This window comes from Lathyrus oleraceus, chromosome 3 (genome assembly GCF_024323335.1).
Source record: "Lathyrus oleraceus cultivar Zhongwan6 chromosome 3, CAAS_Psat_ZW6_1.0, whole genome shotgun sequence".
In the NCBI taxonomy this organism is placed as follows: Eukaryota; Viridiplantae; Streptophyta; class Magnoliopsida; order Fabales; family Fabaceae; genus Lathyrus; species Lathyrus oleraceus.
The window spans coordinates 266,659,529-266,686,055 of NC_066581.1; the positions used below are offsets into that span (position 1 = coordinate 266,659,529).

Sequence of the window (26,527 nt, forward strand, 5' to 3'; positions counted from 1 at the left end):
TTGGACCTCTTCACTTGAAACCTCAACCTATACCATATATCATTTCTAGAATCTTCAAAATTAAGTTTGATCAACTATTATCAGATTTGACTAAGAAGGGTGTTTTAGTGAAAGTTTTGGCATGTAAGTAATCACAAATCTCTATTTCATTTATTTTCATCTTTCATATATATTCTAATACAATATATCATGTTTTTGTTTTGTAGATATCTATACTACCGAGTTCCAAAAGAGAGGATTGTCACATGCACACATCCTCATTTTCTTGCATCCTTCAAACAAATACCCCACTCCTGAAGATATAGATAAAATCTTCAATGCCGAAATACCAGATCCTTTGAAGCACCCTAGGTTGTATTATTTGGTTAAGACTCATATGGTACATGGTCATTATGGTTTCGCTAACAAAAATTCATTGTGCATAAAGGAAGGAAAATTTTCAAAGTATTATAGCAAAAAATTTCAGAGTTGTATTATTGTTGATCAAGATGGCTATCCTATCTACAGAAGAAGAGATAATGGCCACACAATTGACAAAAATAGAAAAATCCTTCATAATGTATTTCCACACAACCCAAGTTTGTTATTTAAGTATGAAGCACATATCAACATGGAATAGTGCAATCAAAATACTTTAATTAAATACTTATTCAACTATACTAACAAAGGTTCTGATAGAATTTCAGCAGTTATTGTGCCTTCTAATACAAACCAAACAATTAAAAAAAAAATGAAATCAAATAATACCTATATTGAAGGTATATTTCCCCAAGTGAGGCATGCTGGAAGATATTCTCATATTCAATACATGGAAGGAAACCTGTTGTGGAGAGGTTGTTCTTTCACTTTGAGAGAGAAAATTTTATTTACTACAAAGATTATGAACAAATTGGAAATGTTTTGATAAATCCAAGTGTTACTGAATCCATGTTTACAACTTGGTTTGAGGCGAACAAAAAATTTAAAGGTGCTAAGTTGCTAACTTATGGACAAATTGTTTATGTTAAGCATACTAGATCTTGGAATCCAAGAAAGAGAGGATACATCATTGGTCGACTTATTTGGGTTCCACAAAGTACGAGAGAGTTGTATTATCTATGTATGATTTTAACCATAAAGAAAGGTCTCATAAGTTACAATGACATTAAAAAGGTTCACAATTTTCAACATCAAACCTTTTGAGATGCGTGTTTTGCCATGAGATTTCTCCAAGACGACTGTGAGCTTATGGAAGCAATAAAAAATGCGCATCTTTGGGCTCCTGGTCATTTTCTAAGAAAATTATTTGTCACAATGTTGTTATCTTCATAAATCAATAGGCCTGAGTATGTTTGGCGTAATGCTTGACATTACTTATCAGATGGTATTTTATATGAGCAACATGGTTTGACAAAAAAACTCAGGTATTTTATTTAATTTAATATATTTAGTATTACAATGAATAAGCATGACAATTCACACATCTATCTTATATAGGGCTGCCACTAACTAATGAAGAAATGCAACAACTCACACTTGTATAAATAGAATATTTGAAGGATTTCAAACTCATGCCGTATCCAAAGGATTACATCTTAAACTATCTTGGAAATAGATTACTTTATGATGAAAGACAATATGATCATATTGCTAAAAGTATTCTACATCAACAATTTTTTTGACTCTCTCACGTGTTAATAATCTCATTCAATTATATACCTTTAAGATTATTTACTAAATTATTGCTTACTTAAGATCTAATATCATCCATTCATTGTTTTCTCTTTAGATGAACAAAGATATATATATATATATACATATATATATATATATATATATATATATATATATATATATATATATATATATATATATATGACAAGATCATCCAAATCATTAAATCTCAACAAAGAGGTATATTTTTTTATATGACTATGGTGGAACAGGTATAATATTAATCAATTTTTTTCAATCCAATAAACTTTTGTCACTTTGACATATTCTTTATTTCTCTACTGTCAATTTTTTTTAACCTAATAAACTTGTCACTTGATGTGTTGTGCTGAAATTTTAATACAAAATTCAATTTCTTCCATTTGTTTTTTTCTAAAACCATAGCTGAAATGCATAAGTTACCCTATAATAAAATTTTTGCTCAAATTATGTCCTCATGTGTTCCCAATATCATTATATGTAAATTCACTATTATGACTAACGTTATACTACTTTCCAATATTCTTAAATGATTAACACTACAAATTACTACTTGCCAAATATATCACTATTATAACTATAAATACATATTTTATGCGTTAAAAACACCTGCCATTTATACGACTTGTTACTTTCTAATTATTCATAATTGATTCTTATTAAAAATTACTACATGCCAAAATATTCCACTGTAATATTTTTATAAATATAGCTTTTATGCATTAAAAACACTAGGCAAATATACCACTTGTCAAATATCATAAATGATAGCTTTTATGCTCGACCTTACTACTAGGCAAATATAGTCATGGACGAAGCTATTCAGATGCCTCCACTAACTTTTAAATCTTTTACACCATTATATAATATTATATATTATATAGTGTAAAAAATTGTACACAATCAATTCATCACCATCATCCGTTTGTATTACTTTATAGATTTTTAAAATAAAAGTCAAACTTGTTTCAATATCCAACGGTTATGATTAACTGATGGTATAAAATCCTTTTACACTATCAGTGTATTTCAATTAATCTCTTAAATAAATACCTAATTGATTATGTCAAAATCATTTTAAATATCCAATTAAATTTATAATATTTATTGCCTTAAGAATCCAATTGAATCACTTGTAAATTTAAAATTTTGAACAAAACTAAATGAAATCAAATTGACAGACGACACATATGCACATGAACATAAGTCAATTATTTTTAAGAGTTTAATAGATATGTATAATATCAAATAATTTTACATTATAGCTCAATAGAAATTCATTTCTATGTGATATTATATTAGTCATTTAAAAAATTTCGTCCTACTTAGTGGAATATATGTTGTCATTGATTGACATTATAAAATTAATTTATATCGTCAGTGTATATTCTATTTTCTCTATTTTTAAAAATAATTTTTTTTTAATTATTTTTAAATATAAAAAGTTTTTAATTATTTTTAAATATGAAAATTTCTATAAAATAATTGTGATGTATATTTATATTTTGAAAAATAAATTGATATATATATATATATATATATATATATATATATATATATATATATATATATATATATATATATATATATATATATATATATATATATATATATATATATATATATATATATATATATTACTCTCACTTTTCAATATTTCTGACTTCCTCCCGGAATATACCACTCCCAAAAATTAGTTTTTATGCTTGACTTTACTAGTGTTATCATATGAGTACTTGTTATTAATATGATAATTAATGTATTACAACTTTTCTTCCTTACTACATTACAGATACTAACTACTATAGTTTAGATATAATATGCTTTAAAGAAAGTAGCACATTGATGGCTTACGTAAAAATAAATTTAATCTAGATGAAAAGTAATAATCATGTTGATACAATTATGTCATATTTATGAACGAGTTATATTCACAATTGCATGCATATTACTTAAACTAAATTTAAACTTTACTAATTCTTTATCTAATTGACAACTAAAATGTTTATGTGGAATTTCAGCTGTATTTCGTTCTAAAAGATAAATTATTTTAAATGATGCATCAAGAGGAGTTTTCAGTTTACTATTACCGGGAGGAACAATAGTTCATTCCAAATTTAAGATCCAGTCCCAACAATTGAAACTTCCATTGATAAAATTGACAAAAAAGTTGAACTTACCCAACTTTTGAAATTAACTAATCTCATCATTTGGAATGAAGCTCCAATGACAAATAAAATTTTCTTTGAAGCTATTGAAAAAAGTTTGAAAGATATAATGAGTGGAATAAATAATGGATCCAAGAAGATTTTTGGAGGAAAAGTCATTGTTTTTTGTGGTGATTTTAGACAAATTTTACCCGTTGTACTAAGAGGTAGTAGATATGATATTATACAAACTATAATCAATGTTTCATATATTTGGGATTATTGCAAAGTCTTGAAACTTACAAAAAATACGAGACTACAAACTGGGGCATCTACTTCATCAATCGAAGAAATCAATTTTTTTTAAACGGATACTACAAATTGGTGAAGGAAACGCATCTGAGCCAAATGATGGATATGCTGACATTGTAATTTCTAAAGAGTTTTTAATCTCTAACTTCAATGATCCAATTGAAGCCATTGTTACAAGTATATTTCCTGATTTCATTAACAACTACGAAGATTATCATTATCTTCAAAGTAGGGCAATATTGGCTTCAACATTTGAGGTCGTAGACGAAATTAATGATTATGTTACCAAGCTTATATGAGATACTTTCAACTTCAAATTTCATATGTTAATATTATTCAATTGAATTTTTTTAAATACACTTTCATATATTATTATTTAATGTCACTTTAACTAAAAAAAATACTTCTTTACTTCTATATATTACCTTGAAATGTTAAAGCTATATCTTAATATCTTTCTTTATATTTATTTATAGAAGATGAAAAGGAATATTTAAGTTCTGACTCAATTGACAACTCAGAGGCAAATAACTTTGATGTTTTTGAACACTTAACTCGTGAATTCTTGAGTTGTTTGAAATTTTTTGACTTGTCAAATCATTCTATCAAGTTGAAAATATGCACAACTATAATGTTATTGCGAAATTTGAATCAATCTGAGGGGTTATGCAATGATACAAGACTAATTGTTACAAGACTTGTCAATCATGTCATTGAAGCAAAAATTAATTTAGACAAAAATGTTGGAAATGTCATTTATATCCCAAGAATGTTTATGTTCCCTTCCCAATCACCATGGCCAACAAGCTTGTGAGAAGACAATTTCCTATTATTGTCTCTTTTGTCATGACTATTAATAAGTCTCAAGGACAATTATTGGATTATGTCCGATTATACTTATCCAAAAGAAGTTTTTAGTCATGATCAACTATATGTTACATTTTCGAGAGTCAAAACTAAAGAAGGACCGAAACTTAATTCATGACAAGCTGAAACAAAGTTTAGATACAACCACAAATGTGGTTTTCAAAGAATCTTTTCAAAACATCTAATAGGTAAACATAACACTCCTATCAAAATATTATTTCAACATCTTTCCCTTTCACATTATTTATTATTTTATTTATTGTTTCTAACATGTTTTTTTTTTCTTGCAGGTTCATCTTTTGTTGTAATTGTTTTCGATAAATTTCTTCTTTGCAAATTTATATTTCTTTTGATCCGGATGTTCATTAAACTTATTATTGTATAAACAATCTTTTGGTTATTTATCTTAAAGCTTTTTATTCATCTTATTGCATATCATACGAATTTACTCATCAATATTTTATTTACCTGTGCGGATGTTCACTAACCTTATCTTTCTGTACTTTCACTAAACCTTATCTTTATGTACTTTCACTCGTAATGCTCAATATTGTATCTTCCACCAGTTCTACAAGAGTATAGAAGTTCCCTTAACCTCCAATAGAGTTATTCTTACCATGATAAATATATGATGATGATATTGTTTTCATATGCTATATTTTGATTTGCAATTGTGTGTATTGATATGTGGTTGTTATGTTCTTGAGAATTGATGAAAATCTAGAGTTTTAAGGCATGATTTTGTGTGATGAAATCATGAAGAAAAACTGTAGTAGTGTCGATTTTATTATATTTGATCCATTTGTGATAGAGTTTTTGGTGGATTAATTTGAGACTGGTATGAGGTTTGAAGGGTTGGAACTGGTTTCACAATTGTAACATAGAAAACTATTTTTTTAGAAAATCCTTCAGTTGTAATCGATTGCACCCTGATTGCAATGATACAGATTTTGGAAAACCTCTTAAGTGCAATCAATTGTACCATGACTGCAATCGATTGCACAGTGCAAATTTTTAGAAAATGCTCAAGTCACAATTGATTGTACCCTGACTGCAATCGTTATCACATTGTAATTTTGAGAAAAATATACTTTCGAATTAGTTGACATATCCCGACGATTTTTGTCATAACTTTCATTATGTAAGTCCAATATAGATGTCATTCAAAATGTTGGGAATCTGACAAGCTGAACTACACAATGATAGTGAGAGTTGAGATGATTAAATTAAGATTATGTGGGTTCTATTGTTGTGGTTTTCATGATGATGTGAATAATTATTTAGCGAAACATTAAGTTTTTGTTGTTGATAAACTAATGTGGTAAATTGCTAATATAATTGCAGGCTGTTTGATTGTTGTATTTTGATGATATGTTTAGTTAAGATACATGGTTTCGAGGTGAAATTATCTTGTTGATGTTTTACAGGAAATTATGTGGTTGATGTGATACCATTTGTGTGTGTTAAGTTATTGTGATGATGCATACATTCATTCATGCATCACGATTTGTTGTTGTTTTGAAAGAGGTTATTGCCGGTTTTGATGTTGGTGACCGGTAATTATCTCAAGCTTGATTTTGAGGCTTGAAGCTCGGTATGGGGCTCATGGGTTCATTGTTGATTGGAACCCGATTCATAATTGGATTTGTTTTTGAGATCGGTACTACATGCATTTGAGTCTATAATGTTGTTGAGAGTCACATTGCATATTGATTGTATATTGTCGTGAAGTGGGTGAACTTGAATACATGTGTTGTGTGGTATAGTAGATTATGTTTGAATTATATTGTATTTAATCTACTCTGATTGTTTATGCACCGTTTATTATTTGAATGTATTTCTCACCCCTTTTGTTTGAATGTTGCCTTTACATGGGCATCATTCATATACTCAGGAGTAATTGTTGTAGTAAGTGAAGTTAGCTCAAAAAGTTACTTCTTTAGTTGTGTTGTTTTAGATGTCTTGTTCTGATCTTATAACATCGAGGTCAAGAACGTTTTATTTTATTATTTTGTTGAAGTTTAATAGTTCATTGGCTTATGTTGAAGTGTTTGAGAGTTGATTTTGACAACTCTTAGTTTTTGAAGGAGTTTTATTTAGATGAGTTATAAAGGTTAAATGTTCAGGTTATGCTTATTTATCCAATTAGGAACTATACCGCCACAATGATACCCTAAGTGAAGGTGGGTATGCGATGACAGGTGTTATATGACGTTAGTATATTCCGTTGCATGTTTATTAATTGTTGAATGATTTTAGAGTTTTGTCATTGGTGACACCATAAGTTGTCATATAATTTTTAATACATGATTTAGGGGTTTAGGGTGTTACATAGTGGTATCAGAGAAGGTTGGTTGGTCCTTCCAGGTTTTGTAATGTTGTTTGTTCCCTAGTACACGACATGTGTGTGAAACACTGTCGGTGCTTGTTTATTTTCCTAACCACTTGTCTGTAGGATCGGGATTGAAATAAGTGGGGGGAAGCTTCTGCTTCTCTGAGATGCTTCAGGTGTGGAATATTGGTTCGACGTGCTATTGATTGTAAGAGTGCATATTATTTGGATGAATCAATCTTGTTTCCTGAGTTGTTGAGGAGGAAGATTCGAAGTTCATATCAACGGTTTTGGCAAATCAGTGTCATTTCTAGAGTTGGATGCCAGTGATGAGTGGTTTATGTATGCTAAGAAAATAGATGAGCTCGTAAAAGGTTATGCTATAGTGTTTATGATATTAGCTTCTACGAAGGCTGAAGGTAAGGTGGAGATTTGTGAGTTACTAGTGGTGAGTGATTTTCCAAAAGAGTTTCCTGATGATATCAACGATTTGTTGTCGAAGCGTGAAGTTGAGTGTTATAGACTTAGTACCTGGTACTAGTCCGGTGTTGATGGCCCCTTATAGGACGTCTGATTCATGTTTGAGTGAATGGAAGGAGCAACTGGAAGATCTGCTTGAGAAGAATTTTGTTCATCCGAGTGTTTTTCCGTGGGGTGCACCGATGTTGGTGCTGGAGAAGAAAGACGGTAGTATGAGTCTATGTGTGGACTACCGACAACATAATGAAGTAACGATCAAGAATAAGTATCCATTTCCGAGTAATTAATGATTTGATGGATCAATTGGTAGGTTCTTGTATGTTTAGCAAGATAGATTTGCATTCGGGTTATCATCAGATTCGTGTGAAGCCGGAAGATATTCTGAAGGCTGCTTTCAGAATGAGATATGGTCACTGCGAGTATTTGGTAATTCTGTTTGGTGTGTCTAATGCGCTTGGAGTGTTCACGGAATACATGAATATAATATTTCATCAGTATTTATACCAGTTTATGGTTGTGTTTATAGAATGACATCTGGATATACCTGAAGTCTGATAAAGAGCACGTTGGGCATTTGAGAATTGTATTATAAGCATTAAAAGGGAATCAATTGTATGCAAAGTTGTCCAAGTGCGAGTTCAGGTTATGAGGAGTGAGTTTCCTTGGTTATTAGATTTCTAGTGGTGGTATAGGCGTGGATCCATCGAAGATAAATGTTGTGTTGCAATGGGAGGCTCCAAAGTCTGCCATTGGGATTATAAGTTTTTTTGGATTGGCTGGTTACTACAAGAAGTCCATTGAAGATTTGTCAAAGTTAGAATTGTCGCTGACTCGAAATGGCCAAGCCTATGTTTGGGATGTGCATTGTGAAGAAAGTTTCCAAAAACTCAAGAAGAAGTTGACGTCTGCTCCAATTTTGATTTTGCCGAATCCAAGTGAGTCCTTTGTTGTAGATTGTGATGCTTCAAATATGAGTCGGGGAGATGTGTAGATGAAGAATGGTTAGGTGGTACCTTACACTTCTAGACAGTTAAGAGTTCATGAGAGAAGAATTATCCTATGCATAAGCTTGAGTTAGAAGCAATAGTGTTCATGTTGAAGATTTGGAGGCACCACCTATTTTAGCTACAGGTATGAGGTGTTCAATGACCACAAGGGTTTGAAATATTTGTTTAATCAGAAGGAATTGAATATGAGGAAGAGTAGATGGTTCGAGTTTCTTAAAGATTATGATTTTTGGCTTGAATTATCATCCTGGTAAAGCCAATGTTGTAGCTGACGCATTGAGCAGAAAGTCCTTGCATATGTCAATACTTATGGTTCGAGGATTGGAGTTGTTGGAACAATTTCGAGATATGAGTTTAGGATGCGAAGAAACTTCTGTCAGTGTGAAGTTAGGTATGTTAAAGTTGACTAGTGGTATTCTAGAAGAGGTCAGATAGGTTTACAAGGTTGACTTAGAATTGATGGACCGCTTGGTGTTGATTAATCAAGGAAAAGGTGGAAAGTTCAGGATGGATGAGAATGGCGTGATGAGATTCAGAGATAGAGTTTGTGTTCCAGGTGCGCCAGAACTTAAGAAGAGCATTCTTGAGGAAGAACATCAAAGTGGTCTAGAGATTCATCCTGGTGCCACAAAGATGTATCAAGACTTAAAGAAGTTTTTTGGGGGGGGGGCGACATGAAGAAAGAAGTTGTCGAGTTTGTTTATACTTGTCTAACTTGCCATAAGTCACAGAGTGAACATCATAAGTCTTTGGATCTCATGCAACCGTTGAGTATTCCAGAATAAAAATGAGACAACATCTATATGGATTTTGTGCCAGATTTGTCGAAGTCTGCTAAGGGCAATGATTCAATTTGGGTGATAGTGGATAGATTAACTAAATCGTCCCAGTTCCTACCGATGAAGATTAATTATTCCTTATAGAAATTAACCGAGTTTTATATCGAAGAGATTATGAGACTGCATGGTATACCATTGAGTATTGTGTCACATGGAGATCTGAGGTTTACATCAAGGTTTTGGCATAGTTGAAGTAAGTGAGGACAAGGTAGACATTATGGAAAAATATTAAGGTTACGATGGGGATAACCTAATGAGAGGATTAGGTTTTTAGATATAAAAGAGAATTCTGAGGGGATTGAGGTTACAATACGTATTTTGAGAGAAACATAAAAAAGGCTTAGGGCTTAGGAGAGGTAAAGTCAAGGATCGATAAAGAATTTTCTTCAATCGCAAGGTAAGGCGGGGGGGGGGGGGGGGGGGGGGGGGGGGGGGGGGATCATTCATCTATGGATGCTAAATCTTGAATGAGTAGAGAGGTTCCCTTAACCTCCAATAAGGTTGTTTTTACCTTGATGAATATATGATGGTGGTATTTTTTTTCATATGCTATTTTTTTTTGCAATCGTGTTCTTGAGAATTGATGAAAATTTGAATTTTTAGGGCATGATTTTGGATAATGAAATCATGAAGAAAAATTATAATAGTGTCGATTTTATTATGTTTGTTCCATTGGTGATGTTATAATGTGATTTTGAGAGTTTTTAGTGGATTAATTTGGGACTGGTATGGGGTTTGAAGTGTTGGAACTAGTTTTGCAATCGTAACAGAGAAAACTATTTTTTTAATAGAAAATCCTTCAGTTGCAATCGATGCCACCCTGATTGCAATTTAATGCATTAGTCCAAATTTTGGAAAAATCCTTCAGTGTAATCGATTGCATCACGGTTGCAATCAATTGCACAATGCAAATTTTTAGAAAATGCTTCAGTGAATATCGATTGCATGCTGACTGAAATCAATTGCACATTGTAATTTTGAGAAAAATATGCTTTCAAATTAGTTGACATATCCCGACGAGTTTGGCCATAACTTTCATTATGTAAGTCTGATTTAGATGTTGTTCAAAGCGTTGGAAAAATGACACGCTGAACTACATAGTGGTGGTGAGAGTTGAGATAATTAAATTAAGATTATATGAATTATAATGTTGTGGTTTTCATGATGATGATAATAACCGTTTGGCGAAACATTAAGCTTCCGTTGTTGATAAATTAATGTGGTAAATTGCTAATATAATTGCAAGTTGTTTGATTATTGTGTTTTGATGATATGTTGAGTTGAGATACATGGTTTTGAGGTGAAACTATCATGTTGATTTTGTATAGAAAATTGTGTGTTTTGTGTGATACTGTTTGTGTTGTTAAGTTGTTGTGATGATGCATACATTCATTCATGCATCATGAGTTGTTGTTGTTGTGAAAGAGGCAACTATCAGTTTCGATGTTGGTGACCGATAATTTTCCTAAGTTTGATGTTGAGACTTGGAGCTCGGTGTGGGGCTTATGGGTTCGTAGTTGATTGAAATCCGGTTCATAATTGAAATCATTGTTGAGATCGGTACCGCATGCATTTAAGTTTATAATGTTGTTGAGAGTCACATTGCATATTAATTGTATATTTTTGTGAAGTGGGTGAACTTGAATACATGTGTTGTGTTGTATAATGGATTATGTTTGAACTGTATTATATTTAATCTATTCTAATTGTTTATGTATCGTTTATTATTTAAATGTATTTCTCACACATTCTATTTGAATGTGGCCTTTACATGAGCATCACACATATACTTAAGAGTAATTACTGCAGTAAGTGAAGTTAGCTCACGGAGTCACTTATTTAGTTGCGTTGTTTTAGAAGTCTTGCTCTGATCTTGTAACATCGGGGTCAAGAACGTCTTATTTGATTATTCTGTTAAAGTTAAATAGTTCATTGAGTTATGTTGAATTGTTTGAGAGTTGAGTTTAATAACTCTTGTTTTTCAAAGGAGTTTTATTTAAATGAGTTTTAAAGACTAAATGTTGAGATTATGCTTATTTATCCAATTATGAATGATACCGTTGCAATGATATCCTAAGTGAATGTGAGTTTGTGATGACATGTGTTCAATAAAGTTAGTATATTTCGCTGCATGTTGATTAATTGTTGAATGATTTTAGAGGTTTGTCGTTGATGACACCTTAAATTATCGTATAATTCTCAATACATAAATTTTAGGATTTAGGGTGTTACATCACTCATTTCAAAACAAAGTGTTTCATGATCGAGTATACAAGAATATGAGGTTCTGCTCGTGGAAAAGCATGTTCAGAGAAGAAATCTATCCGATCAAACAAGCAAGGATCTATTGTCTTATTCGAGGAAAGGCATTTCATAAATAGTTGATCTTATGTCAAAGGCATGGAAAACAACATTTACGTAATCGTATATCAATTCATTTCCTTCGAAAACAACTTTTTCTTCTATGAAATTGATCCATTAATGAAGTGTCTTGTTCCTCAATCGATGAAAATCATTTCGTTTGAGTCAAAACTAATAAATATGCACCTGGAATCGATTCTAACACCAAACCTGAACGAATTTATAAATATGAAATAATCTATATTTTATTTTTTCTAATTTTTTATTGAATGACAGGGTAAAAAAACTAAAAAATTTACCAAAAATAAAACATGATATTTGTATCTTTTATTATAATAAATAGTAATATTGAGCAAGGTTTTTGTTAAATCCATGCGAAGCCAACAAGGATCGACCAGAAATCTTAGATTCCCTCTCAATCTCATTCCCTCTCAATCTCATTCCCTCTTATATTGTAGTGTGAAGCTAATAGTGAAGACAAACAAACCATGAGCACGAGGTCCAAAAACTTGAACTCCGTTTTCTACTCCGATGTCTACCATCCCATTCAAGCCGGAAGTATCGACGGCACCGACATTCTCCCTCATGACAATGCCATTCTTCGTGCTCAACTATGTTCCTCTATTGGCCTCTGTTCGTATTCAAATCTCCATTTTCCCCCTTTTCAATTTTTTCACCTCAATCTTTATCATCGCTTGTTTATTTTCCAAAGTTCAATTATGCAGATGACCCATTTGGTGATCCTAAGGCCACTGGCGATCCTTATTGTACCCTCTTCGTGGGTCGTCTCTCCCGACTCACCACTGAAGATACTCTCCGCAAGGTAACCTTTTTAGGGTTAAGTATATTCATCTCACATGTTAGAATTTCTAATAGAAAAATTGTCTTGTATAAACTACACAATTATGGAGAATATTGTCTCTGAGTTATACTTTTGATTCAATTTAACTCGGTTCATGTTACTAAGGTTATGTTTGAATTGATGGAATAGAACTGTTTCCGAGCGGAGTGAAATGAAACATGATGAAGCGGAGCGGAGTGAAACAGAAATTTTATTCCATTATTTGTGTATTTTTTTATAATTTGACATAACAGAACAAATTAGTTCAGTACATTGTATATATCCCAAATTGGGGAATGAAAAAATGAAGGATTGAATGGAATATGACAGAATGGATTGTTCCATTCCGCTCCATCAATTATTTGCAAATTGTTTATATTACCATTTCATTCCATCTTATTCCACCAATCCAAACCCAATCCAAACATAGCCTAAAATATAATAACTTAGATCACATGGTTCTAACTTATGTGTTGTAAAGGAGTGTCGTGTCTCACACTCACTTATATAAGCTTAGGACACAAACACTTCTTTTGTTTTGGTTGTTCTCTAGGGTATGTTTGGATCAGTGGAATGTGATGGAATGGAATGAAATCGAGTGATATATAATTAGATTCTATTGTTTGGATTTGAAAATAATGGACGAAGCGAAATGGAACATGATGGAATCCATTCCATCGTATTCCATCCAATCCTTTAATTTTCATTCCCCCAATTTGGGGTGTATGCAATGGAATGAATTAAGTTGTTATGTTCCATTCCATCAAATTATGAAAGTGCACAAACAATGGAATCAAATCTCTGTTTCATTCCGCTCCGCTCCACTGCATTCCATCTGGTTCCATTCCGCTCCGCTCCACTGCATTCCATCTGGTTCCATTCCGCTCCGTTTAAGCTCTCTCATATCTTGTTTTTTTGTGATATGGAATGTTTGGGTTTATCTTTCAGGTTATGAGTGAGTACGGCCGGATTAAGAACTTGCGCTTGGTGAGGGACATTGGTAATTTTCTTTAGTCTTTCTTAATTCTTGAACCGTCTTTGATTTCAATTTTTGCCTGTTGTTTTGCCTCACTGTTTTACATGTTCAAATTGGGTGTTTTTGAAAAACATCTACTAGATATTATATTTTCCGATGAACTTGCATAAGACCGAGGACTTGCTGATTGAGGGCTTGTATGATGCTCTTCATTGGATTGTGTTTTTGAAAAATAGCATTTCAAAGGATATGTTATCTTCATCTGTTGTATTTAAGCCACTGCTGTTAAATAACCAGTTTAGAACTATTATACCGCTTTTACATATTGGGATTTGAATCAACTGTGACAAAAGCCGATAAGCTACTGCGATTCTGCTACCACTACACTAGCGGTGGATTTTTGTATATCAGTGATGGCGATTATGGCTTACATGTTATTTTTAAAAAATTTATAAATTAAATTAAGTCGAGTCGGTGATGCCTAAATCCCACAGCCTAGGTAGTCTCCCATCACTAAACTGCCCATGCCTCTCCATTTTCTCTCTTCACTTCATACTTCACTTAATCTCATTTAAGTTACTTTTAATTTTCGTTTATGGCTTTCTGCAGCAACGTATGCAACTATGCATCATGCTTTAGTAGCTGTTTAAACTATTGAGGTTTTGAGTTTTGTACCGGTCACTTTTTTATTCTTTTTATGTAGCTTTTATTTGCATGCAATGCAACATCCTTTATTTTATATATAATTATTTATTTCAACTGCTTTGCGGCTTGGCTTCTGCAATATGTCTGCTAGTTTATCTGCTATTTCTCATATCGGAATTTTGGCAAATCGTTATTTTCCGCAGTCCGCTATTAATAACACTGATTTAAGCTTTTTTTGAAAACTATGGAACATGCAATTCCTGTAGCAACTAAGATACTACTCTTTTTATTTATTGTTTCTCTTGTATGGTTTGTTTTCCTTTGAATGATATATGTTGACAAGGACACTTTTATGTATATTATTGTCAAGTTGTAGGATTGATGTTTGAATTTTTTTTGTTTGTAGTGACAGGAGCTTCTCGTGGATATGCTTTTGTCGAATTCGAAGTTGAAAGGGAGATGCGTCAAGCATATACGGTACTGCAATATGTCAACTTTGTTTAATTTTTATCTTAACTTAAAGAACCAAGATTTAAAGCTTTATGACATGTACACACACATAAATATACACAAAGACACAAATCAGTTATATTGTTCAAATAGGAAACTGAAATCATCTTGGCTTTATTTGGCTCGTAATATGATTTTTTCATGAAATAATGAAGTTGCTAATATTTATCTGACTTTCTGGTTTGTAGGATGCTCATCATTTGATTATTGATGATTGTGAAATCATAGTTGATTATAATAGACAACAACTGATGCCCGGATGGATTCCTAGAAGGTTAGGTCAGTTGAAGCGACTCATTCTTGATGTTGCAATTATTTTCATTGAGCCTGAGTCATCTGATTACTTTTTTGTTATCTCCCCGCAGGTGGTGGTCTTAGTGGTAATAAGGAGTCGGGACAACTTCGTTTTGGGGGAAGAGAAAAACCATTTCGTGCACCCTTGTATGCATCTATTTCTTTGTGTAATTCTTTAGTGTAGAAGTTTTGTGAAAAAGGTTAAAGCTAGTTCGAGTCCTACACTGGCATATCTATGACTACGACTACATTATGGACTACCGTTTTTATTGATTATGTATTTTCTCTACAATTTAACCAGGAAACCAATTCCATATGCGGAGTTGAAGAAGCTTGGTATCCCACCTCCACCGGAGGGAAGATACATGTCACGTTTTGAGGTGATGTTCTTTTACCTTTTACCTTTAGACTTTTGGCACTAAGCAAGTGTTCTATTACCTAGCTGCTAAATATGAATGTTTCATATTATATTTAAAGGGATTATTAAACAAGATACAAATTTTATAATGACAAGTGTTCCATACATATGAATAGGTTCCATCCCCTCCTAGAAGAGAGAGGAACCTCTCAGACAAGGAAGAAGACTCTGATACAAGGGGTTCTAGTGACAGAAACAGGACAAAAGGGAGTCCAGTTGAGATGGAGGAAGGACAGTACAAAAGAAGTTCAAGTCACCGAGGAGACCACTCGCGTGGAAGGAGCTCTTCTGAGAGGAGTGATGATTACTATGACAGGAGCTCTTCGGAGAGGCGTGATCGTTACCATGATAGGAGCTCTTCGGAGAGGAGTGATCGTTACCATGACAGGAGGTCTTTGGAGAGGAGTGATCGTTACCATGACAGGAGCTCTTCGGAGAGGAGTGATCGTTACCATGATAGGAGCTCGTCAAAGAGGAGTGATCGCTCTTCGGAAAGGAGTGATCGTTACCATGACAGGAAGTCTTCAAAGAGGAGTGATCGCTCTTCGGAAAGGAGCTCATTAGAGAGGAGTGATAGTTACCATGACAGAAGCTCTTTGGAGGGGGCTGATCGTTACCGTGACAGTAGCTCATCTGAGAGGAGTGGCCGTTACAAGAGTTCAACAGAAACAGATAAACATTCACGTAAAAGAAAAGAAAGAGGTGAACGCTCTCCTAGGCGGGAAAAATATAGTCGCTATTCCCCTCATGAGGAAGACTAATAAGGTCTACAACTCATTGGGCCCGTTTGTTTTGACTTTTTTTAAAAATGATTTTTATAGTGTTATATATTTTAGTGTAAAAAAAATTTACAAAGAAACTTTTTATAAAAGCTTCAAATGAAAATTTGATTTAAATAGTTATTCTTAAAATGTTATTTTAGGTATTTCATCATTTTATCGAAAAAAAATTTGGATATCAAATTTTCAAAAAATCACTTAATTTTAAAACTATTTCAAATAGCTTTTCATAAAAATCATTTTTAAGATACAACTTTTTGAAAAAATTATGATTTTGACTATATTTTGATCTTCAATAATGTATATTTATATTATAGAATGAACAATTCAATCTTTTAATTTATAAAAAACAAATTTAGAAAAACTTATAATATTTTGAAAAATATTTTTGTAGAATCCATTTTCAAAAATACAAAGAAAAAATCTATTTTTTTAAAGCTAAAACAAACTGTCTCATTATCACTCTTCTATTGTCCTTTTTTTTATAGATTTTACGGATGAATATGATGCAGGTGCAGAAAATATTTGTTTGAAATACAACTTCAGAATTTTAAGAAAATAATTTTGCAACTCAAATTATTAATAAAATGTATCTTCAAAATAAAAACATATAAAAAATATGTTATAAATCTTTTTGGGAGAAAAAAGATAGCAAAAACCAGAAATCATAAGAATTGAAATTCTAATTAGATTGACATCTCAAACTTATGTAACCTTTGAGCTCAGTATTCTTTCAAAGATAGAAAATAAAGTACAATTTTAGAGACTAGCCAAAACTCATTTTATGAGATGATATCTTTCAAATCAAATTTTAGATTTACCAACTTATCAACAATTTATTTTTCTTCTCTATAGATATGAGATATAATGTATGTCACTTGTGAAGACATAACCAAGTAATATTGTCATATGTTTGTTAAACTCCAAGGTACAAGACCGGTTTGTTTTGGGTTTAAAAAATGTATTTTTTTGGGGGTATTTTTAAAAATAGATTTTATAAAAATGTTTTTTTTTAATATTATAAGTTTTTTTATATTTGATTTTTCTAAATTGAAACATTAATTTTGACATTTTAATAAACATACACTATTAAAGATCGAAAACACAACTTTTTCAAAATATTGTATTTCAAAAATATTTTTTTCTGAAAAGCTATTTGAAATAATTTCAAAATTAAATGATTTTTTTAAAATTTTGATATTTAATTTTTTTTAATAAAATAATAAAATATCTAAAATAATATTTTAAGAATAATTATTTAAATCAAATTTTTATTTAAATTTTTATAAAAAATTTCTTTGTAAATTTTGTTTACACAAAATTATATTACAATATAAAAATTATATTAAACAGTAACAAATTTGATTTGAATTTCATCTCTTCTTATAAGCAATTTCTACCGCCAACATCACTTATTTCATCTTTTCTTATAAGCAATTTCTACTGCCAACACCACTTAAATAAGTTTCACATATATAGTAGTACCCCCATATTTTGAGATAAGCTTCTCAAAGTATTAACAACTCCATCATTGTTACATTTGACCCAATAAATTTTAGCCGAATACCAGAAGATCTTCTTGAACCTAGGAGCATTATAAGAATGAACCTTAATCATGAAAATTAGTATATAATATAACCACACTTACTCATAGTTTTGGCCCTTTGAAAATGAGGCTAATTCTTATTCAAGGTCAATGTCGATAAACTATCACAAATTATCTCTTCTCAAGATCACCCGACTAAATGAAATTTCTAATCAACTTATTCTTCTCTTTGATTAAATACGCAAAGGAAGTGTAAATGTGCAAAATATAAATAATATGTTGTAAGTTGCACTTCTAACCAACAAACTCTTCCGGCCATGGAAAGAAAAAAATCTCATAAACTATGGAACTTGTTTGGTAAATGATATGCTTTTAACAAAGATAATTTTTGATGATGATAACTAATGTCTATTGATGAAAACTAATGTCTTATGACAAGTCAAACATTATTGATTAAGAGGTAACAAATGCAAATCAAATAATTAGGATTTATGGGACTTGACTATCCGATGACGACAACCAAATGAAATTTAACTCAAGTCTCATCTCAAGTAAACTCAAACAAATGTCTACAAGAAAGAAAGTATTTGACAAAGTCTTGAAGTATAAGAAAATCCTACCTTGATTAGTATGAGTGAATACTTTGTAAAACATAAGGGCGTTCTTGTAAAAGTGAATGGTTAAATCACACACACGAAAATATTTTTTAAACTAAAAACATTTTCAAAAATATCTTGAAATCGTGTCAGATGAATTGTAAGTTGTCTAAAAAGCTTTGGGCAATTTTTTTTCTTTTTCAATTGATTGACACTTTATCCCAATTGATTAATAGAGTTCAAAAATACTACATTAGAACATCATCTTAATGATGGGTAGCGACTAAATATCTTTTCTTTCCATTTTAACTTGATAATCAATTAGAATGGAGACAACCAATCGATAGGGACATATTGCAAATCGATTGACAATTTCTAAAATGTCTTTAAAATTATTATCTTTTTCAGCCAATCTCTAACCTATAAATAGAGGTCCCTTCTCTCATTTCAAATCATGTAAAATCATATTTCAAACCTCTCACATTCTCTCTCTAAACTTTTATTTACTTTCTCTCACTAAAAATTTAGCTTGAAGTGCTTTTTCAAAAAAAAAATCTTTTGTGAGTGAGGATTAAGTAATCATGGAAGGATAGATTTACAAGTTCATCAAGAAACTTTTATACATTGGTTGAACATTTTATCCTATTAGGGAATGTTCGTTTGGGTTAGAAGTAAAACCCGCAAAAAAAATTGGTTTGAGGATTATGTGATCAAATTTTTGTTTAGGTCCGAAGGCCAACATGTGATAAAAGCTTTCATAGACTTTTGGTTAGTCTCTAGTAAAACCAAATTAAGGTTAAAACTTAGCCCGATATTAAAAACTTGCTTAAGTTCGATATTAGCCCAATATTAAAATTTCACACAGTGTATTGGTTAGCCCGTATGAAATCAAGATTTAAGGTTCGTGAGTTTGTCCGATATTAAAAGCTTTCAATATTTGCTTAGAAGTTTGAAACTAATTGCTCCAAGATTCTCGTAGAAAGGAGACTAATCACCCCAATCCGCCATTCGTAAGGAAGACTCATCGTTTCACTCCACAAATTTGATTAGAAATCAACCTTAAATTTGATTTTCTGGATTCATGATATTACCTACTAAAATTTATCATTAAAACTGAAAACTTTTTAAGAATCTAATTAGAAAATGTTAATAAAGTGTGTCAAAATATTTTCTTTCTAATATCATTTTCATAGTCATATTAAAGTTTCAGTTTAAAAGAAACCAATATCTTGGTAGAAGAATTGGGATATTGCATTAAAAACACTAGAACCTAAAATATTCCAATATCTTTGAAATAGAGAGGTCAAAGTGGCTGTGTTTTGTGTTTTGCTTAGTCTCCTTTCATGCAAAACACAACCACTTTGACCTATTTATTAGGCAAGTTACTAAACATAACATTCACATTGTTATCAACAAGGTGAGGGATGGAATCATCCATAATAGCATTGTCCATACATTGATTAATATTATTGAAAATAATTTCAAGATACAAAAATCTTTCTAATTTTTTTAGAGTGTGTTTGGATGGAAAATTTTAATAAGGGAAAATAATTTTTTGAGATAATTTAAAATAATTTGATCAAAATTTATTGGTTGGATAAAAAAATTTAAAAAATTGTTAAAATGATGCGAATTTATAAAATACTTTATTCAAATAAATTTAAGAAATTTCAAGTGATAAAAAACAAATTTGAAATTGCTCATTCACAAATATTAAATTTTTTATTATTTATATTTCAAAATTTGTAAAATAATCTTCATATTTTATAAAAATTTCAAATTCATCCTTAAAGTTTTCAAAAAATTACAAATAAGTCCATAATAATTTTCAAAATTTATAAATTAGTCTCTTTAATTTTTCAAAATTGGCAAATTAATCCCTAATAATTTTCAAATTTTGTAAATTATCCCTTTAAATTTTCAAATTTTGCAACTTAATCTCTAGTTTTTATCTTTTAAATTTGACCCAAAAATATTAAAATTTATGAAAGTGACCCCAAAAAATTTAACAATGAATCATTTCAATACTTTATCCAAACAAAAGAATTTAGAATGAGTGAATTTCAATTGATTCATTTAAATTGGTTAAAATTTTAAATTTCATAAAAAATCTCAATTATCTCATCCAAACACACTCTTAGAAAGTGTCTTTGGATGAAACATTTTAATGAGGAAAAATAATCTTTTTAGGGAATATAAAATGACTTGACCAAAATTCATTGTTTGGATAAAAAATATGGAGAATTGTTAAAATGATTTAAATTTATGAAATATTTTATTCAAGTTAAATTTAGAGAATTTCAAATGACAACCATAAGTAAAGAGTTTGAAATTACTCTCTCACTTTATATAACACAAATGTTAAATTATTTATTATTATTATTTTTTAATTTTGCTAGATGGTCCTCATACTTTATGAAAATTTCAAATTCACTCCTAAAATATTCAAAAAAATTGCAAATAAATCTCTAATAATTTTTAAAATTTACAAATTGATCCCTTCAAATTTTTAAAATTGCAAATTAATCTATATTTTTCATATTTTAAATTTGTGCCAAAAGTTATAAAATTTATGAAAATGACTCCAAAAATATAAAAATGAATTATTTTAATACTCCATTCAAATAAAAAAATTTAAAAATAAAAAAAATTTAATTGAATCATTTGAATTACTAAAAAAATTTAATTCTCTAAAAAAATTCTAATTCTAATTATCTCATCCAAAGACTCTTAACATCCTTAATAAGATCATCCTAATGAATCAATTTAGCACCACTTATATCTCATGAATCACAAGCTCATCTTGTTGTGTAATAGGAACTCTTTTAGGAGAGTTTATTTTATCTTGACGATTGATTTTTCATCATATTGTTGTGTTTCTTAATCATCTTAGGAGACCCATTACTATAATGTGTTGAATCATTGTGTGAAATTTCAAGTGGTTGATTGAAAGCTATATTTAACATGTAAGATTTAGAAGATAAACATTTATATTTACCTTTATTTTAAATCTGCATGCAATCCATAGAAAATAGAAAATCGGACATATAACATACATGAAGTCCATAGCAATAATATACACTAGTATTTATTATAGAACTTTTACATTTAAGACATCAATATTACATCAATGGAATTTCTACCACATCAGATATCAAAACTGCAACATTGACTATAGACAAATAATATGAATTGTTCACATTTAGGAATAGATTTTAATCTACGATATGACCTTTCACATATTTAATTAACAATAATTATTTTGATTCAACCGCAATGTGATTAATCTTTTACAATTATTTTTAAAATGTAGTTTTTCAATTTGTTACTTCAAGCGTACATTGAATTGTGTTGAATGGTTTTCGAGTATGTTAATCCATTACAACAAGATCAACAACTCATCTCAATAGTAGAAAAGTAAAATTTTCGTTGTAGTAATCGATTAATCTGTGATGTTAACTGATTATCAATGAAGGAGATTTAATTTTAATGTCATGATTTTTGTATTTTTCTATTATTTCATTTAATTGTTTTGGTTCTCAATTATAATGTAATATTTGTATAAATAAATATGATGCATTCTCATCCTAGATTGATGCAATTTACCAATTTTATAGTTCAAAGTTTCAACAGGATAAAATAGATTTTACTAATTTTATAAATGATCCGTTTGTTTTGACTTTTTTTTTAAAATGATTTTTATAGTGTAACATATTTTGATGTAAAAAAATTTTATAAAGAAATTTTTCATAAAGGTTTCAAATGAAAATTTGGTTTGAATAGTTATTCTTAAAATGTTATTTTAGGTATTTCATCATTTTATCGAAAAAAAATTTGGATATCAAAATTTTAAAAATCACTTAATTTTGAAGCTATTTCAAATAGCTTTTCATAAAAATAATTTTTGAAATAAATTTTTTTTTTAAAAACTGTGATTTTGACTATACTTTGATCTTCAATAATGTAGGTTTATGTCATAGTATATCAAAATTAGTTTTTTAATTTATAAAAAATAAATTTAGAAAAACTTGTAATATTTTAAAAAATATTTTTGTAAAATCCATTTTCAAAAATACAAAAAAAAAATCCATTTTCAAAAATACAAAGAAAAAATCCATTTTTTAAAACTAAAACAAACTGGTGCAAATTTCTATAATGGCTTAAATCCATTTCTTTAAAATCTCAATCACATATCTATTAAAAATGTCCAAGAAAAATCACAAATTTTACCATCATTCATGAATGCATAATTATTAATTAATTATTCTGAAACTATACCACAAATCTAAATAATGTATGAGAATAATACTTTGAGCAACCATACAATCTTAATATTCAACTTGCTTGTTTGTTTTTCAAGAATTATATCACAAATACTAATAAATAACAATCGAGAAAATTTATTATTTGAATAATTTTTCAAAGAATTTAATATTAAAATTTTTCTTTTTAGAATTATTTCACAAATATTTTTCAAAGACAATAATAACAAATATCATTATTTGAGCATCCTACATGAATAATTCAATATTATTTGTTTTGGACTACTCACACGCCATATGATGAGAGGTTCAATGATAAACATCGCATGAAAAGGTGTGCAAAATAGTTGAGACTTCACCCAAATTGAGGGTAAGAGATTTCAGTCTCCAACACATCTCTCATCGTTGGATTTGATTGAACGGACACTCGCGTAAGATGTTGGATCAAATCTCATGAAAACTGTTTTAATATTTGTCTTATATAAAACACAATGCGTACCATTTCAGATATTCTCTCATTCACACAGTCAAAATACTTTCTTTGTCATTCATTGACTTAGGCGTTAGAATTCTAACATAGCGGGTATATCCCTGCTTCGTCGTAGTGGAAGTTCACTCCACCTCATTGGAGCTCAAGTCTGTTCTATCTACACATGTCTTTGGGTTCAACACGGAACAATGGTGTTATTTGTGTAAATTGACTCCTGGTTCTCGCAAATTTACACAAAGATCCACCATCTCTTCACCACGATCTTAGATCACCAATCTTGTCCCTTTTAGGGCACTGATCTCTTCCTCATCAGACTGGTATTAAACCAGATAAAACTAGACAAACCCATAACCCATTATAAGTAACCCATTATTAACACACTATATTTACTTCTAAAACAATTTAAGTCTTGTGCTTGAAATGGTAAAGGAATTATAATTATCATTATTTAAAAGGTGATTTATTTAAGGTATACATATATTTTTCTATAACTTAAAAATTAATAAATATGTCCAGATTTACTCAATTGACAAAAGTAGATATTGTTAGGTTTGACGTCACCAAGGTTCGAATCTTGGCTCTCACGGGTTGTGTGTGCAAGTTTCTAGTAATTATGATTGTTTTGGATCATCAACAAGATCCAAAGATAAAGGCACGGTGGTAAGGCAAAAGGAGTCAGGCGTTGAGCAGGTAGACTTTATTTCTCATTGGAGAAGACAATTTCTCGTTCGAGAGCTCTGCTATCTGTTAAAATCTATCTGATGAATGACCGCAAACCATTCCTCACTCCACGCTTTCAGTTTCCAAATGTTTCTCCTATTTAAGAGGGAAAATTCTCCATATCACAAGTATTCAAACCGACTCTTATTCATGCATCATTTCTCACTCTTGTACTAACTTGAGTGTTAAAGTTCTAATTAACATTGCATGTCAGTCCCTTCTCCACCGCATCAGAAGCTTAGGACCACCACAATAATCTATGCCTCCTTATTTATTGACCAACTATAGTTATACTATAGAAAATTGGCATCGTATGTGGGAAACAAAATATAGTCCAAACTCCTTTCGAATTACATATCTCTATTTCCCGATCACTTTCCTTGAATCCCGACTTCCTTCTGCCAGATCCTCTCTCAAATCCATGAAATATGCTGGTCTCCAAAGCCTCCCGCTCCACCGTTCAACGATATATTGTTACCACTGTTACTGAAGTTGCCAAGGATCTAACATCACTTCCTCAAAGAGTAGACAATCTAGTCACATTAACATCTTCGTCCATTCCTTCACAACAAGATCCCGTTCAACCTAGCGGACCAGGGAATATTCCAACCTCTTTAGTTTCCTAGACCTACACAGAAAATTTACCAGGGTGAGCCTTCGCTCAGACCTCCACCATTACCTATGGTACTTGGACAAGAAATGCTTCCTGACTTTCAAATGTTACAGGCTAATCTCGATGTGCAGGAGAAAACGATATGATGAGTAGTGTTTACAATATGGTACAAAAACAGAGTTCACAAGCTTTAATAGATAGGCTATTCAGAATCGAAGAGAGACATCAATATTTAACCTAAAAAAATAACGTGACTCTAGAAGCCGCCTCTCAAAGAAATTAAGTCTCTATTCTAGAACCGACCTCAATTAGGGCACCAATGACACTAAGAGAAGTTCAAAAATCCCTAGATCATCATCACTATCAAAGACACCATACTCCTTCATCCGATCAGAAAGATGGAAACGATAGTAAAACTCCCATAGTGATATGTCGTCCTTGTAGAAGGGTGATGTATGAAGATGATGCTCTGGTCCACGAGCGGAAGAGAAATCCCATGTTCACCAGCATCCTCGAAAGAGGAATTCCGAGGCCGCTAGAGAAACCTCGCAAAATTCAAAGTTATGATGGGATCAGGGATCTAGACGAACACCTTGAGTACGTGGACAACCAATTGACTACTACCATACCGACATAGTTTTAAAGTGCAAGCTCTTTTCACTAACCCTAATTGGATTAACAACGGCCTGGTATAAAATCCTCTTGGACGAAAGTATAGATTCCTTGAGAGACCTCTGCAAAGCCTTTACCGCCCACTTCACTGCTTGTAAGTGTCAACCCACTACTATAGTCATCCTCAATGGGATTACTCAGGGAAAGAAGGAAACACTATTGTGGCTATATGGCAAAACAAAGGATGAAAGTGTTGGATTTCTAAAAGAAGACTGAGAACTGACTTATATGCTCTGAGAGAAGCTAGGTCATAATGAAGCCCATAATTTGAAATAATTATTGAGTAGGATGCAACCCAAAATTAATAATGAGAAGCAAAATCTTGGCCATGAACGTCAACCCAGGATTGAGGAACGCCAGACCCATCTATCCATCAAGTAGAGATGTTGGTTAGCATAAAGAAGAAGGAGAGCATGAAACCCGATCCAATTTTGACGCTTATACTCTCCTTAACACTTCACGAGAGAAATTTTGGAAAAAGTGTATGAACACGGAGTTCAAAGAATTAGGTATCAAGAATCCATATCCAACCAGTGAGTCTTCCTAGATAAATAATTCAAAGTACCACTATTTCTACAAAAGTCACGACCATAACACGAACGATTACATCCAACTACAAAATGAAATAGGAGGGCTAATTAAGAAAGAATGGTTGGCTGAGTATACCAGGGATGGTAAAAGGGGTTGAGAATACTCACTTAAGAAGAGGTGTTTGCTCCAAAGGGGGTAATCCCCCAAGGAAACTATCGAAGTTGTTTCTAGAGCCAAGGGCAAGGATACTAATAGTGAGGAAGAAGAATGACACAAGGGGAACCATCAATACATGGCTTCCATCACTGGTGGTTCCTCGAGGGCGAGGAATCCCCCTATAGGATTTCAACGACACAATAACCCATCCTTTGTGATATATTGAGGTAACAATCACCTTGGGAAAAGGACATAATACTATAACAATCGATTCTCATTTGTTGATAATCCCTTGCAAGAGCGTCTACAACTTCATACTAGGTAGGCCATTCGTAGCAACCTTGGATGCACTAGCATCCTCAGTACACCTAAAGCTAAAGTACCACATCGTCCAAGAGGTACCAGTAACAATAAGCGCTGACCTATTTAGGGTGAAGATAA

The 26,527-nt window shown here is 31.2% G+C and overlaps 1 protein-coding gene across 1 annotated transcript; it reads left to right on the forward strand.

Moving 5' to 3' along the window:
• The first annotated feature begins 12,396 nt into the window (after positions 1 to 12,396).
• On the forward strand, positions 12,397 to 16,623 carry LOC127126858 (U11/U12 small nuclear ribonucleoprotein 35 kDa protein). Its single transcript, XM_051055862.1, has 8 exons — positions 12,397 to 12,670; positions 12,763 to 12,860; positions 13,827 to 13,878; positions 14,906 to 14,976; positions 15,198 to 15,288; positions 15,375 to 15,450; positions 15,605 to 15,683; positions 15,838 to 16,623. Exons 1-8 carry the CDS (start codon positions 12,526 to 12,528, stop codon positions 16,480 to 16,482), a joined length of 1,257 nt encoding a protein of 418 aa, XP_050911819.1. The 5' UTR covers positions 12,397 to 12,525; the 3' UTR covers positions 16,483 to 16,623.
• Positions 16,624 to 26,527: the final 9,904 nt, after the last annotated feature.